The 19,247-nt window shown below is 43.6% G+C and overlaps 1 protein-coding gene across 2 annotated transcripts in view; it reads left to right on the top strand.

Moving 5' to 3' along the window:
* Positions 1-19,247, top strand: part of LOC139311585 (zinc finger protein 665-like) — a 90,153-nt gene that overhangs the window by 63,074 nt on the left and 7,832 nt on the right. Inside the window, exon 10 of one of the 2 annotated variants that reach the window (XM_070936046.1) lies at positions 1,423-2,293. In XM_070936046.1, the coding sequence (XP_070792147.1) occupies positions 1,423-2,293 (871 nt within the window). Of the gene's footprint in view, positions 1-1,422; positions 2,294-15,806; positions 15,882-19,247 lie in introns of those variants that run through there. The other variant, XM_070936049.1, reaches the window with a different exon arrangement.

Genomic DNA, 19,247 nt, shown 5'->3' with positions numbered 1-19,247 from the left:
TTAAAAGTTTAAAAAAAAAAGCTTGATGATTGTGCGGCTCAGATAGGCGTGGCGGTGGGGGTGTGTGTGCAGGGATTTTTGCTACCAGTTCTCCGAGCCACCCGCCACCATCACTACCGGATCGGGCGATCCAGTCCAAACTGGGAGCATTTCACCCCTGCCCCATACGTTGGAATGGGTTTGCCCCTGTAAATATGGAGGGCCTCACAACTCCTTTAGTTCTGATGATATTCAATTTCAATAGGCTTTTGGTTCATGTGATTGTGAATGCAATAATCTATAATCAGTAATAGCTCAGGATCCAAAAAGATCTTGACAGACTTGAACAATGGGCCCTATCCAACAAAATGAAATTTAATGTGGAGAAAAGCAAGGTTTTACAAGTGGGCAGGAAAAACCAAAGGTACAAGTACAGATTAGGCAAAACCTGGCTCAAAAACAGTAACTGTGAGAAGAATCTTGGAGTCCTAGTGGAGGATCACTTACACGAGTCATCTATGTGTGGCAGCAGCCAAAAATAAGCTAATACAATCCTTGGTTGTATAAACAGAGGCATAGAATCAAAATCATGTGAAGTATAAGTACTGCTTTGTAAAGCCTTAGTAAGACCACACCTGGGATACTGCAACCATTTTTAGTCACCATATTTACAAAAAAGATGTTGAGACTTTGGAAAAAAATGCAAAGAAGAGCAACTAAAATGATTTAAGTCCTGGAGACTAAAACATATGAAGAACGGTTGTAGGATTTGGGCTTGACTAGTCTAAAGAAAATAGTCTTCCAATATTTGAGAGGCTGCCACAAAGAGGAGGAGGGGATCAATTTATTTTCCAAAGCACCAGAGGACAGGACAAGAAACAAAGGATGGAAAGTAATCAAGGAGAGAAGCAACCTGGAATTAGGGAGAAACTTCCTATTAGTGAGGACAATTAACCAGTGGAACAGCTTGCCACCAGAAGTTATGGGTGCTTCATCACTGGAGGTTTTTAAGAAGAGACTGGACAGTCACTTGTTTGAAATGATATAGCATTTCCTGCTTGAGCAGGGGGCTGGACTAGAAGACCTCAAAAGTTATTTCCAGCTCTATTCTGATTCTAATCCCTGGCTATTCTCCATATTATGCATTTTTTATTTTTGCGCGCTGCCCAAAAGCTATACATGTAAGATACATGTAAGAGTAAAAGCTATACATGTGTAAGATACAAACACTGTAAAATAATAAACCAAGAAACACCTAGAAAAGCTGCAGGGAGCATGGAAATGCAGAAATATAGATGCAACTAAGAAGATTCTTCTCTAATGATCTTCTCCAGTTTTGCTTTAAATTTCTATTCTCTCTCTCTCTCCAGCAGGTGATGGGCAGAAAACCAGGAAGTGCATGGAGCCCCCTCTGAAGTACTTCAATCATAATTTGCTTTCGAGTCCATGCACAGGGGAGAAACCTTACAAATGCTTCGAATGTGGAAAGAGCTTTAGTATGAGCAGCCACCTGCTTTCTCACCAGAGGACTCATGCAGGGAAAAAGTCATATAAGTGCTTGGAGTGTGGAAAGAGCTTCACGCAGAACTTCAGTCTGACAGTCCATCAAAGAACTCACACGGGGGAAAAACCCTATGAATGCGTGGACTGCGGGAAGTGCTTCAGCCGCAGCCAGCATCTCATCCAGCACAGAAGCATCCACACAGGGGAGAAACCATTTCAATGCACCGACTGTGGGAAGTGCTTCAGCCGCAGTCAACATCTTGCCCAACATCGAAGTATCCACACTGGAGAGAAACCGTACAAATGCACGGAGTGTGGAAGGCGCTTCAGCAATAGCGGAAGTCTAAATACACACCAGAGAACTCATACAGGGGAGAAACCCTATAAATGCCTCGAGTGTGGAAAGAGCTTCAGCAAGAGCAGTAACCTCACGGCCCATAAGCGGATCCACACGGGGGAGAAGCCCTATCAATGCTTGGAGTGTGGGAAGAGCTTCAGCAAGAGAGGGAACCTTTATAAACATCAGACGATCCACACTGGAGAAAAACCTTACACCTGCATGGAATGTGGGAAGAGTTTCCGGATGAGTGGGAACTTTTATAAGCATCAGAGAATCCACACAGGAGAGAAACCGTATGAATGTCTGGAGTGTAGGAAGCGCTTTGCCCTTAGGCATCAGTTGACTTCACATCAAAGAACTCATGCAGATGAGAACCCATTCCAATGCTTAGTGTGTGGCAAGGACTTTAAATATAGGGACCAACTTACTCAGCACGAAACCACCCACACGGCATCCAGCCAAAATGAAGACGTGGTTGCAGAAACTTCAGCTCCCTTTGAAAGCTCCTATTTCTCTTTGTATCCGGACAATTGTTTAATCTCCTTTATTTGGTCCGGAAACCGGTGATAAATATTGTCTCTTTTGGTATCTGGGGCAGTTTGTGAATAATCTGAACCAAGAGACATAATGGAAAAACAGAGTCATTCTAGTCCTCTCTCCTGGCAACATCTGGATGGAAACTGAGGTTATTATTGACAAATAATTATAGCTTCAATCATTTTTTCCTGATGATTGGTTGATTATATAATATTGATATTTGTATTGTAAACAATGCAGTGAAGAATGGGATCAGTCAACTGGAAGCTACCCATGACAGAACTGCAGAAGGCAATTACATTCTGTGATTGACCAGGGATCTCACCCAGAAGGGCTTCTAGAAGGCTCTCTTTTTGTGACAATGTGTAATATGAAATATAAACTCAGACATGAGTAAGAATTTGAAAGGATACATCTTTCCACACATATTTAAGAGTGGGGGCCAGGAATGCCACACCCATTGTCATTATCATGCAAAAACGATGCCTGTAATAATATCTTAGGTGGCTTCTACTGTTGCCTTTTCTCCTCCCTGTTGCATTTAATGCTCTTTAATGAATTACGATAGACTTCCTTATCTTCATTTTCAAAGATCTTCTAAGCCTGCTCAAGATAACAGAAAAGCTTAAATAGGACCCATCCAAAATCTCTTAGGACGATGCCAGATAGCTGGTAATTGACAAACTTGTTCAAATGACATCTTTTGATAGAAGGAGAAGAATCTGAAATATTATGTTCCTGAATAATAATATTTCTTGTTCTTGAAACTTTCACCATCCAACAATCTGAGATTTTCTTCCAGATGGGAAAGGTTTTATTATCTGCTAGGGTTGAAATCTCTTTGGGAGAGATTTACTCTCAAGCTGCTCTTAATATGACACTAGTAAATAAAATGTCAACACACTATTTTCTGATCTCTTAACTGGATCTCTCATTCAGCCAATGAGTCTTTGAAAGTTCTCAAAAGTTACTTAAGACTTGTTACAGGTTTATTGTAGTCTTGTTACTTCTGTAGTGACGTAAAACTTTTTACAGCGTTTTCTGGAATTGCAGGTGTATAATTTATCCTTTTCCTCTTGATCGTGGTTTCTTTTTAAACAAGTATTTTATTGCAGCGGTGAAGTAATTTTGCCACCTTTTTGTGTTTAGTAGGATACTGTAGATAAAGAAGTGCAAAAAATGTTGTAAATGTCACAGAAATAATGATTTTTAAAACTTTTTTCATCCTCTGGCTCTGTTCTCATAATACCTACAGCCTTCTAATATTTTTAAATTTAGAGGCTGGGTGACTCCAGGACAGTTTTGGGAGACCAACACTTAGAAAACAAGAAGGATCATGTATGTCCAGAGAAGCCACATGGACCTCAGAAATGCAAATGAGAAACCTAAATGTATTTTCTTGCTTTCTGTAGATCCCAAGCTGTGTGTTGGTAGTTTGTAATCACAGGTGACTGGATCTGTATAATCATAGCCATTTCATGCTACAAAGAAGGGAGGGAGGCTTCTGCTTCCTGCCTCATTTCCTTTTTTTATCCAAACAAAATAATTTTTTGAAAGAAAAAAAAAATGATTCAGGATTCAGGATGGAATTGCCATGGACAAATTCAGGGAGGTTCTCTTCTCCTGCCCTTATCAGCTTGGGTTAATTTACATCACCTATCTGTGCTGCTGAAGAGTTGTATGAAAACCGAAAAGGACATAGAGAAGGCCCAGTTTGCAGCATCTCTTAAGACTTTCCTTTGATTTTAGAAATTTAAGTAACCTTCAACGTGGAAGATTCTACCCTGTTTGGTTGTTTAACCTTGGGGTGTGCCAAATAAAATTTTAGTCTAGACTCTAATTAAAAACAAAATAGGTTTCTTTATTTTGAATGCCAACTGAAGTACATCTTTTAACTAAAGATGCTCATGATGAATTTAAGAGTGGGAAAGCTACAGAAATCAGGGAAGATGAAGATCGATCATATGACATACACTGGACTGAGAACTGCTCATGGGAGAGAGAATATGGTGAGGGGAGTCTCCTTGCATTCAGCATATAACATTGCTCTAGGATTCCTTGAATTTTGTTTCAGATCAAACCTAAAACCACCAATGATGTTTCTGTTAAACCATGGCCAAAACAAAATATACTGCTCAAAAAACTAAAGGGAACACAAGCAGAAGACATCCGAGATCTGAATGAATGAAATAGCCTTATTAAATACTTTGTTCGTTACATACAGTAGTTTATACACTGCTCAAACTAAAGGGAACACAAAACTGTTCCCTTTAGTTTTTTGAGCAGTAGTTGGGCAGAAGTTAGAGAACATAGTGGTTTGTTTTGGCTTCCAAACCAAATACAGTTTCTGTTTTATGTCAGTCCTGATTGGGTCTCTTTAGGGCTAAATTGGGGCACTTTAGAACCTTGGTGGTGCAGCAGACTAAAGTGCTGTTAAGTAGCACCAGCTGCTTGCAATTACGGCAAGTTCAAATCTTACCAGGCTCAAGGTTGACTCAGCCTTCCATCCTTTCAAGGTAGGTAAAATGAGGATCCGGATTGTGGGGGCAATAAGCTGACTTTGTTTTAAAAAAAACACTGCTGGGTGGGGGGGCGAAAGCCCTACTAAGCTGGTATATACAAAAGTATGAAGGCTATTGCTTAATGCATTGTAAGCCGCCCTGAGTCTCCGGAGAAGGGCGGCATATAAATCGAACCTGTCAATCAATCTGACTCAATTTTAAAATGTATGTTGTAGAGATAGACTAGACTTCTCTTTTTAAAATTCTCTTTTGAGTTTATCACTGTCATATGAATTATGTCTTTTTTTCAGTTGGAGTTTGTAAAGAATATATTCTTGTTTTTCTTAATATTTATAGTAATTATTTATGGTAGCTTTCTTTGTAATAAAAGTTGAAAGGATTGTAGTTGCCTTCTATATGTTTACAAATGTTAGGCAAGTTGAAGAAGGGGAAGGGTCAACTGGCATAGCCTTTTTCAAGAGATTTTTCATTCTTCCAATGGGAAATAAATTTTACTAAATGTCAAGGCAAGGATGTATTTATTGGAAGTAAGACAAAGATGATGCTTTTTAATTAGGAAGTCCTATTTAATCTGTTGATCAAGATTTACCCAATGAAGTAGAGTTGCTGTTTGAAGACCCAGTCTTTAATTGGAAAAATAGAAAGAAAGAGAAGAACCAACAGCAAGATGGATGGACTTGATTACCACAGTGAATGCACCTTTGAGATGGTTAAAAGGCCACGTTGAAGACAGATCTTCCTGGAGAAAATCCATGGGGTCAACTCAAATCAATATAGACTTAGTGACATCAACTTTTGATTGGCACATCAACTCAGAATATATGAGGTCCAGCTCTGAGAGTTTCAAGCAAGTAGATATTTGGTTTCAACAACTGTATACTGTGAATGTTGACCATATTATAATTAGATTCAGTTCTAATTTTGGATAATTTTCTAAATTGCAGTGTCCCTAAACACTCCATCTAAGTCACCAAAACTGTTTTCTAGCTCTGTAAACATATTCTTCCAGATTTAATGTGTGTGAATGTGTTTCGTTAGTAAAGTGAACTGCGCTTGTTATTTTTAGTATGGTTATTGGTTTATGTGTATACTGTTTATATGTGTGATACATTTTATAAATTCTCCCAAAAGTTCATTTAAATCAGGGATTAACTCAAAATTCCACTGAAGCACAATTTGTGTATTATGGCATAGGAGGCAGTCAAAGCAAACCTGAAAAAGTGTGTGTGGGGGGGGGGGAACCATATTTTCTTTGAACTTGTAAACAGAAAATGACCCACTTAATTTTAATGGGACTTGATTGGTGTTTCTGTTTGCTCTCTTGAAACTCAGAAGTTACTTCGATTATACAACTGACTCAGATGTGAAAATTTTTCTAAACCATTTCCCACTGAATTCATGAGCTGTAGATTATTTTGTTCTTCCCAAAATGAAGAGTGTATGTAATGATGAATTTTTTAAATAGAAATAAAATATTAGAAGACAGCAAGAGCACTTAGACTTATATACAGCTTCATAAGGTACGGATGAAATCTGCAAACCTTAGGAATTTGAATTCCCAACTGGATCTAAGCAAAGAAGGGCACTTTTGAGTCTAGAAAGCCTCTATTAGTCCAACATGACTTGTACTGTAGATTATACAATATTATTGGCAAAGAAGTCAGAAGAACCTTTATAGATCGATGGGGTTTTAAATTGGAAATGCCCTTCCGTAATAAGCCCTGCAAGATCTGTAGATGAGCGCAGCAAAATGATTTAGGGTGCAAATCTACAAATAACTACCCAGAAATGTGTTTTTACAGTATAGAGAAGAGGACCTCTAGTCCTTTTCATCAAACTATACATACCCAATTCCAGCTACTGTTCTTTATTTGTTTTAGCCTCCAGTCCCCTAATCATCTTTGTTGCTCTTTTCTCTGCACTCTTTCTAGAGTCTCCACATCTTTTTTACATCATGGCAACCAAGACTGGATGCAGGATTCAAAGTGTAGCCTTACCAAGGCCTTATAAATTAGTATTAACACTTCACGTGTTCTTTAGTTAGCTTTTTGTACCGTTTATTTTAATACGGGAAAGCTTCCCAATAAAACTAAATTAACAAATGCCTTCAACTCATTCAGAAATTAATAAAACCATTTTCTATTTTAACTATCCATTTTCCATATGCCCTATCTACTAAATTCCTTAAAATCCAATTTCACTATATCCTCGTATCTTTCCATCCGAGAGCTCCAAAATATTTGCTTATGGCGGACATCTCTGACTGTGTCATCTTAATGCTCACGTGCCTCAATGGTCACTCTTTTTCCCACCAAGCTCAATTTTTTAAAAATCTTTTTCAGTTTTCGTTTTCTAGTTTTGTTTGGTTTAATTTTATGTTTCTTCACCTTTTCTACCAGATTCTTCCCGACCCTTCACTGCCTCGGAGGGAAAAATTGTCCCCCCAGGCCGGTTCTGAGGGAAGGAAAAAAGCGCCTCTTCCCTCCTCGGTTTCCTCAGCTGCTGCCTCTTTCGCGGCCGCCTCTCCTGAGTTTAATTTAATTTAATTTAAATTTCACTCTTTTCTTGAATCTGGACTTTGGGTCGCTTCCTTCAGCCTTTCTCTCAGGAGCCTCGTGCCGGCAGAGCTCACAAACGGCCATCGCTGCTTCTTACCTGCCTTCGCGCCTCCTGCCCAACGGTTCTGTTTGATTGGCAGCTGGGTCGTCCTGACGATGGGGGCGGACCAAGAAGGGAGGAGGATGGAGAGGCGGCTTAGAACCTGCTGCGTCTGTCTGCCTGTCCTTTCACAGGTGACACCAGCCTACTCTACAGGGATAAATGTGACAAAGGTGCTTTTTCAAGAGGCAACCGTACTTTCTGGAAAAATGGTGAAATTAATCTTATTCTTTGATTGAGAAGAACCAGAAAGTCCGGTTGCCTGTTGGAGAAGCACCTTTGGGAGAACCATGACAAGAAAGAGAGAGAGAGAGCGAGTGAGAGAGAGAAAGAGAAAAAAAGAGGAGAGCGAGAGAAAGGAAAGAAAGAAAAAGGAAAGGAAAGAAGAAAAAGAAAGAAAAAAGGAAAGAGAAAGGAAAGAAAGAAAGAAAGAAAGAGAGCGAGAGAGAGAGAGAGAAAATGAAAGGCCATATTGATACGAATCAATCTAACCTTTGCTCTTTGCTTCTGTTAAGGAAGTTGCTTGTTTTGCTATGGTTAGAAATCATTTGTTAAGAATTCATTCTGTAAGAGAATTATATCCTTTTCTATCTGGTTTCTCGCTTCTGTAATTTATTTCAGAGCTAGGCACATCCTTGGAGACAGTTCCCAAGAACATCCTGCTCCATAGGTAAAGGGGGGCTGCCTAGGAGCCCGAACACACAAGGATAAGGGATACTCTAAGATAGCAAAGCATGTTCAGAGGCCTGAACAAAGAAAGATTACGTTGATGACGAACCTTTGTCTGATTGGATAAACTTTGTTTCTATCGGCGTAAAATGTATATAATACTCTGAGCCACTCTTGCAGTGTGTGTCTATTCCTTACATGCTTTTGTCTGTGTTTTGGAAATAGTATCACCCAGACTTTTTACTTTGGCAAAAGAATAAAAAGCTGATATTTTTGCAAGCCTCGTCTTTGGCATCTCAGTGGCTTGGGGAAACATCTGGGACCTTACAAAGGAAAAAAAAAGAAAAAGAAAGAAAGAAAGAAGAAAGGAAAGAAAGAAAAAGAAAGAAAAAGAAAAAGAAAGAAAGAAAGAAAAGAAAGAAAAAAGAAAGAAAGAAAGGAAGGAAGGAAGGAAGGAAACCAGTTTCACTCTGTGGCTAAGAAAACGGCATGGATGCGCCTATGAAGTCAACAAGAGTCGAGTTTGATTTGCAACATGTATTCAATACTTGTATGAGGTACATTTGAAGGCCGGTTTGTTGGCTGATCAGGCTTTCAGCATATAATTTTTCAATGGGATATCTAAAAAATCATGTCTTGGTTATTTCTGCTCCATTTTCTGCCTTTGAATTGGGAGGTTGATCCAGTCACACACCAAATGTACATCCAAGCTTAATTACTGCAATGAGATTATTATGTCCTGAGCTCAAGCAAAAGATGAGGGAGGGTTTATCAGAGGAGCCCCTGGGATTGCAGGCCGTGAATTTCCCCTCTGTTTCCTCTTCTTCAGGAGTCTCCAGATGTACCCTCCACCCCCCACATAGACCCATCAGGGGGTCTAATCCTCTTTGTGGTGTGCAATGCTAGGTGAAGTGTTGGCACTGCTGTTCCCTGATTCTTATTCAAATGCACATAATTGTCTTTTTTTTTCATCTTGGAAGATAAGATCCACATTTACTGTTTCCTCTTTTTATGTCAGCACTCAACGGGTTAAAGAGAGAGAGTGTCCCTGCCTAGAGAAGCAAAACTCTAGAAAGGATCCTCATTCCCCCCCCCCCAATCTATTCCCATAACTGATGGTGGCTCTTCTGGACCTGCTCACTTGGCTTCCAAAGGTAAAATTGTTTTGAAGAGGGCGCCCCCTGGTGGCACTTTCTTGCAGCATCTGCAAGAGTCCAGGCAGGGCTAGAATTGTGGAAATTGGGGAGTGTTGGGTGAAAGATGGAATCAATACAAAAGCAACCCTCCCTCCCCTTCCAAGTCTGGATGTTTTGCCTCATCGGGTAGAGGGCGTTCCTGAGAGGGATGAATGAAAAACATCAAGAAAATATGCCAAAATTGTATTCTTTATACTGTATACAAAAATGTATACTCCCAGCTGGATCATCCAAGGCGTGAAAGCCATCCCAGCTGCGGAGGGACTGCTGTCTCTATTACACAGAAGTGATACAGGCAAAGGCATACTGTGCAGGAGAAGGCCAGGATAATAAAGATCAGGATAGATAAGACCAGAGGTGGGTTCCTCCAGGTTCTGCCCGGTTCCGCCGAGCCGGTAGCGGTGACAATATGACGTCACCAAACTGGTTCTGCCCCCCCTGCCCCCCACCCCCGAGTTATTCTTACCTTTTATTTGGCCCCACCCCTAATCTATTGCTGCCTCCTGAGTCCCAGCTGATGGGATATAAGGAAAAACTGTTTAAACTCTTGCCGCAGGGCTTCAAAGGGCCGCCCTACAGCTGATCAGTGGTAAAAGGCAGTTTGGTGGTAGACCGGTGCCTGCAAAAAGAAATGGGTAGACCAGTGCCTGCAAAAATACATGAGTAGACCGGTGCCTGCAAAAATAAATGGGTAGACCAGTGCCTGCAAAAATACATGAGTAGACCGGTGCCTGCAAAAAGAAATGGGTAGACCAGTGCCTGCAAAAATACATGAGTAGACCGGTGCCTGCAAAAATAAATGGGTAGACTGGTACAGCTCTGCAAGCAGTTAAAAGCCTGGTAGACCAGTACCTCTGCTAAATCCTAAAGAGTTGTCACATGACCATCAAGCCACACCCACAAAATAAGCCACACCCACAGAACCGGTAGTAAAAAATTTTAGAATCCACTCCTGGATAAGACATCCAATTTGTCTGAAATGGTATAGAGCAGTGGTGTCAAACTCAAGGACCGGGGGCCAGATCTGGCTTGCGGGGTGTTTAGATCTGGCCCACGGGGCCGCCCTGGAAACAGTGAAGCACCAGCCCCAGTGCCTCTGCCAGTGAAAACTAAGCTCAGGACAGCTGGGGGCGGCCCCCTCCTGAGCTCCATTTTCGCTGGAAGAGGGTTGTAGGAGGCTGTCGCAGCCGGAAATGGAGCTCAGGAGCCAGTTTTTGCTAGCAAAGTGCTTGGGACACCACAGGCGCCCCCCGACACAAGTGACTGACCACCCTGGCCATGCCTACCCCAGCCCCCCTGAGGTCAAACACCACCCTGATGCGGCCCTCAATGAAATTGAGTTTGACACCCCTGGTATAGAGTCTTTTACTTGGTTAGGGGTTTGGACTGAAAGACTCCAGTGATAGAGCACCCACAAGCTATTTTATTGAAAAAGAGGGCTGTGAAAATATCTACAGAGCCCTCGCATCCTGGACATAAACTGTTTCAATTCCTACCCTCAAAATGACGCTATAGAGCACTGCACACCAGAAGAACTAGACACAAGGACAGTTTTTCCCCGAACGCCATCACTCTGCTAAACAAATAATTCCCTCAACACTGTCAAACTATTCACTAAGTCTGCACTACTATTAATCTTTTCATCGTTCCTATCACTCATCTCCTCCCACTTCTGACTGTATGACTGTAACCTTGTTGCGGGTATCCTTACAATTTATATTGACTGTTTCCTAAAATGATTTTATTGCTTATTTGTTCCCTGTGACTATCATTAAGTGTTGTACCTTATGATTCTTGACGAATGTATCTTTTCTTTTATGTACACTGAGAGCGTATGCACCAAGACAAATTCCTTTTGTGTCCAAACACACTTGCCCAATAAAAAATTCAATTCAATTCAATTCAATTCAATTCAATTCAACCCTACTCTACTCTACTCTATTCTACTCTACTCTACACTACACACTACTCTACTCTACTTCTATTCTATTCTATTCTATTCTATTCTATTCTATTCTATTCTATTCTATTCTATTCTATTCTATTCTATTCTATTCTATTCTATTCTATTCTATTCTATTCTATTCTATTCATTGGTTTATTGTTCTCACTGTTAAGGAAATTTCTCCTTAGTCTCTAGGTAGCTTCTCTCCTTGGTTAGTTTCCATCCATTGTTTCTTTTCTTGCCTTGAGGTGGCTTTGGAAAATAGTTTTGACACCCTTGTGCAGTATTCCAATTCCAGTTCTAGTACTACTTTACAAATCCCAGTATTTATTCCTTCCCTTCCTCCCCCTTCCTCCTTCCCTCTCTTTCTTCCTCCCTCCTTCTTTTTCTTTCTCCCTTTCCTCCCTCCCCCCTTTCTTCCTCCCTTCCTTTCCTTCCCTCCCTCCCTCTTTCTTTTTCTCTTTTTCCCTTCCTCCCTCCCTCTTCCCCCTTCCTTCCTCCCTTCCTTTCCTTCCTTCCCTCCCTCCCTCTTTCTTTTTCTCTCTTTTTCCCTTTCTCCCTTCCCTTCCTCCCTCCCTCTTCCCCCTCCCCTCCCTTCCCTCCCTCCCTCCCTCCTTCTTTCTTTTTTTTCCTTTTCTCCCTTCCTTTCCTTCCCTCCCTCTTCTTTTTCTCTCTTTTTCCCTTTCTCCCTTCCCTTCCTCCCTCCCTCTTCCCACTCCCTTCCCTCCCTCCCTCTTTCTTTTTCTCTCTTTTCCCTTTCTCCCTTCCCTTCCTCCCTCCCTCTTCATCCTTCCTTCCTTTTCTTCCCTCCCTCTTTTTCTCTTTTTCCTTTTCTCCCTCCCCTTCCTCCCTCCCTCTTCCCCCTTCCTTCCTCCCTTCCTTTCCTTCCTTCCCTCCCTCTTTCTTTTTCTCTCTTTTCCCTTTCTCCCTTCCCTTCCTCCCTCCCTCTTCATCCTTCCTTCCTCCCTTCCTTTCCTTCCTTCCCTCCCTCCCTCTTTCTTTTTCCTTTTCTCCCTTCCCTTCCTCTTCCTCCCTCCCTCCCCTTCTTTTCCACGTTTGCTAAATGCAGAAGAAAGAAAGAAAGCAAGCTCCTTCCGCCCCCTCCCCAAGCCAGCGTCACCTTAACCAAATCCCACAATTGCGCGGAGGGGCTGGTGGGGTGGAAATTATTGGGGAAGGGGCTCTTTGAATCCCGACGGCCCCCCCTCAATTTGGGGGAGGAGACGTTCGCCGTCCCTCCCTCCCTCCCTCCCTCCCTCCCCCTTCCCCAAAGGCCGATTTAAAGGCGAGCAAAAATCCCCGGATCTGCAAGGCGGCGCCCTCCGCTCACCAAGCCTTGTGTGTGTGGGGAGGGGGGACGGGACGCGCGCGGCAGAAGGGCCGGCAGGGGGCGCCCTTGGCCGCTGGCCAGATGTGGCTGCGGCGGCGTGGAGGAAGAGGAGGCGCTGGGAAGGGCGGCTCCGCCTCTCTGGGGCGCCCCCACTTCCTGGCTTTAACCCCTGGCAGGCGCTCCTTGGCCAAGGGAGGATCCCGGGGGCGCCTCCCTTGAAAGAGCCCAGCCGGGGGGGGGAGAGAGAAAGCGGGGCTGCGATCCGGATCCCTCCGGAGGTGGGTCGGCGGGGCTTTTGCATGATCAAGGACGGGGGGGGGGGAAGGGGGGCGCCCTCCCTCCCTCTGCTGGAGAAAGAGGGGGGAGGGGAGGGGAGCCGGAAGGGCCTGCAAGAGGGAGCCCGATTATGCGGAGCCCCCTCTGGGCCTGGATCCTTCCTGCAGAAGCCCCTCTGCCCGAGCCTGGCTGGGGGGAGGGGGTGGGGAGGGTTAGCCAAGAAGGGGAGGGGTAGTCCAGGTGGCCTTTTGGGGGGGGGTTAGAGAGGAGGGAAGACCACCCCCTTGTTAGGGAATCCACTTCCTCCAGCAGATCTGGGTCCTTCCTTTCACCTTCGCAGCTTCTTGAGGACTTCCAAGATTTTGGTTCTCCCAAGAAGATGGAAGACAACGATGCATTGGGCAAAGCACAAAGGGTGGAGAGCTGAGAAAAGCTCGGCCAGATGGGAGATGCTGGAAGAAAGAACTCTTCCAGGATTGTCCGTCAGGACGAGCATCACAGCTTCTGAAAACTTCCAAGATTTTGGTTCTCCCAAGAAGATGGAAGCCAACAATGAGCCAAGAAAAGCTTGGCCAGAAAGCCAGATGGGAGATCCTGGAAGGAGGAACTCTCCCAGGATTGTCCGTCAGGACGAGCATCACAGCTTCTGAGAACTTCTAAGATTTTGGTTCTCCCAAGAAGATGGAAGCCAACAATGTATTGGGCAAAGCACAAAGGGTGGAGAGCCGAGAAAAGCTTGGCCAGACGGGAGATCCTGGAAGGAAAAACTCTCCCAGGATTGTCCGTCAGGACCAGCATCACAACTTCTTGAGAACTTCCAAGATTTTGGTTCTCCCAAGAAGATGGAAGCCAACAATGAGCCAAGAAAAGCTTGGCCAGAAAGCCAGATGGGAGATCTGGAAGGAGGAACTCTCCCAGGATTGTCCGTCAGGACCAGCATCACAGCTTCTGGGAACTTCCAAGATTTTGGTTCTCCCAAAAAGATGGAAGCCAAAGATGTAGCGGGCAAAGCAAAAAGGGTGGAGAGCCAGGAAAAGCTTGGCCAGATGGGAGATGCTGGAAGGAAGAACTCTTCCAGGATTGTCCATCAGGACCAGCATCACAGCTTCTGAGAACTTCCAAGATTTTGGTTCTCCCAAGAAGATGGAAGACAACGATGTAGCGGGCAAAGCACAAAGGGTGGAGAGCCAGGAAAAGCTTGGCCAGAAGGCCAGATGGGAGATCCTGGAAGGAGGAATTCTCCCCCTGGGTGTCCTTCAGGACCAGCCATTGAGGAGCTTTTGCTTCCTGGAGGCTGAGGGACCCCGAGGGGTTTGCAGCCATCTCCATCGCCTTTGCCTTCAATGGCTGAAGCCAGAAAGGAACCCCAAGGCTCAGATGCTGGATCTGGTGGTCTTGGAGTACTTCCTGGCTGCCCTTCCCCTGGAGATGGCTAACTGGGTGAGGGAATGTGGAGCTGAGGACAGCTCCCAGGCGGTGGCCCTGGCAGAAGGCTTTCTCCTGAGCCAGGTGGAGGACGAGGAGCAGGTGAGGGGACATGACCCCGTATAGGAAACGTCATTCTTAGTTACGCTAAAAAGTCCTTAGCAGAATTCTAATACAAGAAAATGTTGTTGTGGGGTGCTTTGTTTTTTTTTTTTCTTTCTGGCAGATGTTTCATTACCAAATGAGGGAACATCATCAGTGCTAAATGCTACAGTAGCTACAGTGCTACCTTGCCAGCATTGATGATGTCAACATAGTTTGGTAATGAAACATCTGCAAGAAAACAACCAAGCACCGACCCCCACAGTTCAACAAGTAGTCTTCCATCGAATTTCACTGTCTTTGTTATGGCCCGTCAGCGGCCTGTGCAGATTGTAGCTGACTCTTGACAGCGAGGAGGCTGGTGAGGTGTTGCGCCAGCAGCCTGTGCAGCTGGCACTTGAGTTGGACAATGAGGAGGCTGGAGAAGATGTGGTGCCAGAGGCAGGGATTCAGCCAGAGCCTTCAGAACCTCCAGAAGCTCCTTTAAGTGAAGAGGATGAAGAGGAGGAGCCTCTTCTCGATGCACGGGCGCGCAGAGCAGCCAATAGTCAGGAGTGGTTCCTCAGGAGGAGGTCTCCTTGAGAGTAAGGCTTCGGGCTAATTGGCCACTCTCTTAGCCTATTTAAGGAGGAATGCCGACTGAAGCAATTTGTAGGGAACAACTTTAGTTCACTCTACTTCGCGTCTGGATTCTCTTCAAATTGCTTCTGGGCTTTCTGCCAACCTTAGTAAGATTGTGATTACTTTATCTTTGGTTTCTTGTAGGCTGTTAAGAAAGTTTATTAACAGCCTTTGTTTTGAAAAAGACTGAGTTATTTTAGTAAATTAAGTTTTGTACAAACTTTGTGTGTGCTGTATTCTTTGGGGTCCGTAGCTGGGGCAGAACAGTCTTTAGAAAACTTGTCGGGATGGATGGAAAGTCAAATAAAAACCCTCCTTCCTCCCCACTTAGAGATGAGATGAGTAATCTTCCTTTCCCGTCATCCAGCCCCCTAATTTTTCTTTTGGGTCTTCACGTGCAGGGAGGCTCCAGTCAGGTGGACCGACGTGGGCCCAAAGCAAAGGGAGAAGCATCACTTCCTTCTCAGGTGACGTTCTTTAGGAAGACCTCTCAGGAGGAAGAAGCTCAAGATACCTCACCAGGTATGTGACTATCCTTTCTTCCTTCTCTAGACATTTTCAGGAATTCCAGCTGTCTGACTTCTTTCATCTTCAGGAACTGGTTTTGTAGGGGTCACTTCAATCTGGAAGGTGCTTTCTATTGAGCTACTCCGGAAATTGTTAACGATTGTTCTTGCATTCCCTTTATTTTGTAGGGGACGGTACAACATCGGTGGTCCTTCTTGAAACTTCTCCCTTTTCTAGTGGAGCAAGAAGAGCTATTCAGCTTCCAGCTCAGGTAGGAGAAACCTCAGCAACTAAGATTTGCTGTAAGGAAACCCCCAATTCATGAAACAGCTGAGGGCACCATAATAATTCCCATTGCAGAAATCAAAACTGCATCTACAGTATGTAATAATAATAATAACAACAGAGTTGGAAGGGACCTTGGAGCTCTTCTAGTCCAAACCCTGCTCAGGCAGGACAATCTATACCATTTCAGACAAATGATTGTCCAAACTCTTCTTAAAGGCTTCCAGTGTTGGAGAATTCACAACTTCTGGAGGTAAGTTGTTCCACGGATCTAACTGTCAGGAAATTTCTTCTTATTCTAGGTTGCTTCTCTCCTTGATTAGTTTCCACCCATTGCTTCTTGTCCTACCCTCAGGTGCTTTGGAGAATAGCTTTACTCTTCTTTGTGGCAACCCCTGAGATGTTGGAAGACTGCTATCATGTCACCCCTAGTCCTTCTTTTCATCAAACTATATATCCCCAATTCCAGCAACCGTTCTTCATATGTTTAGCCTCCAGTCCCCTAATCATCTCTGTTGCTCTTCTCTGCACTCTTTCTAGAGTCTCAATATCTTTTTCACATCGTGGCAACCAAGACTGGATGCAGTATTCCAAGTGTGGCCTTACCAAGGCATTATAAAGTGGTAGTAAGACTTCACATGGTCTTGATTCTATCCCTCTGTTTATGCAGCCCAGAACTGTGTTGGCTTTTTTGCAGCTGCTGCACACAGCTGGCTCATATTTAACTGATTGTCCACTAGGACTCCAAGATCCTTCTCACAGTTACTACTAGTGAGTGAGGTACCACATATACTGTACCTGTGCATTTGGTTTTTCTTGCCTAAAAGGAACCTTACTTTTTTCACCATTGAATTTCATTTTGTTAGATAGCACCCAAAATGTTCAAGTCTGTCAAGATCCTTCTGAATCTTAAGCCTATCTTCTGGAATATTTGGCTATTCCGGACACTTTGGTGTCGGCTGCCTGTGTCTTGGTCAGACATTCCCCAAAACGCTTGCTTAGGGCCAGGGTATTTGCGAGACCGCCTTCTGCTACCGATAACCTCCCACCGGCCAATACGCTCTCACAGAGAGGGCCTCCTCAGGGTGCCGTCGGTCAAGCAATGTCGGCTGGCGGCCCCCAGGGGGAGAGCCTTCTCTGTGGGAGCACCCGCCCTCTGGAACAAGCTACCTCCCGGAATACGACTGATCCCGGATCTCCACACTTTCCGTAAGGCCCTGAAGATGTTTTTATTTCAGCAAGCCGGCCTGGCCTGAATAGGTTTTATGGGTTAGTTTTTAATTGTATAGCTTGGGGTTTTAAATTGGGAGGCCGATTAATTTAATTTATTTTTAGTTATCTTAACTTTTATATTGTATGTTATTTTAATTTTCGGCTGTTCACCGCCCCGAGTCCCTTCGGGGAGAAGGGCGGTATATAAATTAAATTAAATTAAATAATTAAATTAAATTAAATTAAATTAAATTAAATTAATTAAATTAATTAAATTATTAAATTAAATTATTAAATTAAATTAAATTAAATTAAATTAAATTAAATTAAATTAAATTAAATAATTAAATTAAATTAAATTAAATTAAATTATTAAATTAAATTAAATTAAATTATTAAATTAAATTAAATTAAATTAAATTAAACAAACAAACAAACAAACAAACAAACAAACCATGCACTTCAATGGATCACAGATAGCCAAGATATAATCTTTAGCGTATCTTAGTGAAAGATTGGATCCAGGAAGCTTTTATCAACCGACAACTGCTAATCTAATTATTAACTTCTGTTAATAATTAGACTTAACTTCTGTTGACTTCATAGAAAGATCCATGCAATTTTCTTGACAATAGCATAAAACTGGCTGCCTCTTACCTTCTTTGGGTATGTTTCTTATCTTCCTAATCTGGCCTATATCTCTGGCATCTCCTGGTCATCCCGCATCAAAGATCCAAGAGGCCCAATCCCAGAAAGTGAGGTCAGGTCCTGTGATCTTCTGAGGGAACCCCATCAAGGCTGGATCTCTGTTGAGTATCAGTGATACTGGAATAATTTTCCCATGACAGTATTGGCTCTTATCCAAGCAAGTTTCGAAGTATGAGTGGTTTTATTTAAAGAGTAGAATGTGGGCACTGTATCCTCTATCAATCAAAGTCTTGATCCATGCACAAATCTTGGTACCACAGGGTGCCACAGTTTTGGATAGTTTTCTCAATTTTAGTCCTTGCAATGGACAATGTTTTTTGTTGTTGTTATTTTTAATAAGAATTGGTCGTTTGTCCCCAATGTATGAACTACCACAATTAGAGATTTGTAGAATGTTGGGCTGATAGTTTTCTGGCTTTGAAATTAATTCAAAATTTTTGCTTTGGTTCACATGATGATACCATAATGGCCTAAATTTGTGAATAATGACCACAACTGGTTTTTACTGGGAGTGCTGCCTATGGCACTCATGCCATTAAGGCTGTGGTTTCATTTATTCAATATCGATTCTGCATAACTCTGGAAAAAAAAACCCTCAGAATAATATATATAGAATAGAATAATATAGGATAGGATAGAGCAGAGCAGAGCAAGAAGGGACTTTGAAGGGCTTCTAGTCCAGCCTCCTGCTCAAGCAGGAGAATCTATACCTATGATAGCGAACCTATGGCACGCGTGCCACAAGTGGCACGCGGAGCCATATTAGTGGGCACGCCAGCTCAGCTCTGGGGCGCATGCGCGTGCCGGATAGCTGATTTTCAGGCCTTCTGGGCCCACCAGAAGTAGGGAAACAGGCTGTTTCCTGCCTCTGGAGGGCCTGGTGGAGGGTGGGGAAAGCCCGTTTTTCTTTCTTACCTGGCTCCAGATCCTTTCTATGGATCTGGCAAGGTCGAAAACAGCCTTTCCCACTCCCTCGGAGGCTCTACGGAGGCTGAAAGGGCCCATTTCCCGACTCCCGGTGGGACAGGAAGTGATGTTTTTTCCTGTCCCCAGCCTCCAGAGACTCTTAGAGAGGCTCCTACAGACTCCTAGAGAGGCTCCTAGAGACTCCTAGAGAGGTTCTGGAGGCTGGGGACAGCAAAAAACATCACTTCCTGTCCCACCGAGAGTTGGGAAATGGGCCCTTTCAGCCTCCGTAGGGCCTCCAAGGGAGTGGGAAAGGCTGTTTTCGACCTTCCCAGATACACAGAGAGGATCTGGAATCAGGTAAGAAAGAAAAATGGGCCTACCAGGCCATCATGTGCCAGGAGCGGGGGTGGGTGGGGTTGCGTGCACACGCGCGTGGGCACGTGCATGCGCGACCCTCCCCCCGCCCCTCTCTCCTGGCACACGATGGCAAAAAGGTTAGCCATCGCTGATCTATACCATTTCA

Source organism: Pituophis catenifer, unplaced genomic scaffold (assembly GCF_029215685.1).
Source record: "Pituophis catenifer annectens isolate HBS135680 unplaced genomic scaffold, rPitCat1.0.hap2 SCAF_2, whole genome shotgun sequence".
Classification (NCBI taxonomy): domain Eukaryota; kingdom Metazoa; phylum Chordata; class Lepidosauria; order Squamata; family Colubridae; genus Pituophis; species Pituophis catenifer.
This window is presented reverse-complemented; position numbering and strand designations above follow the sequence as displayed.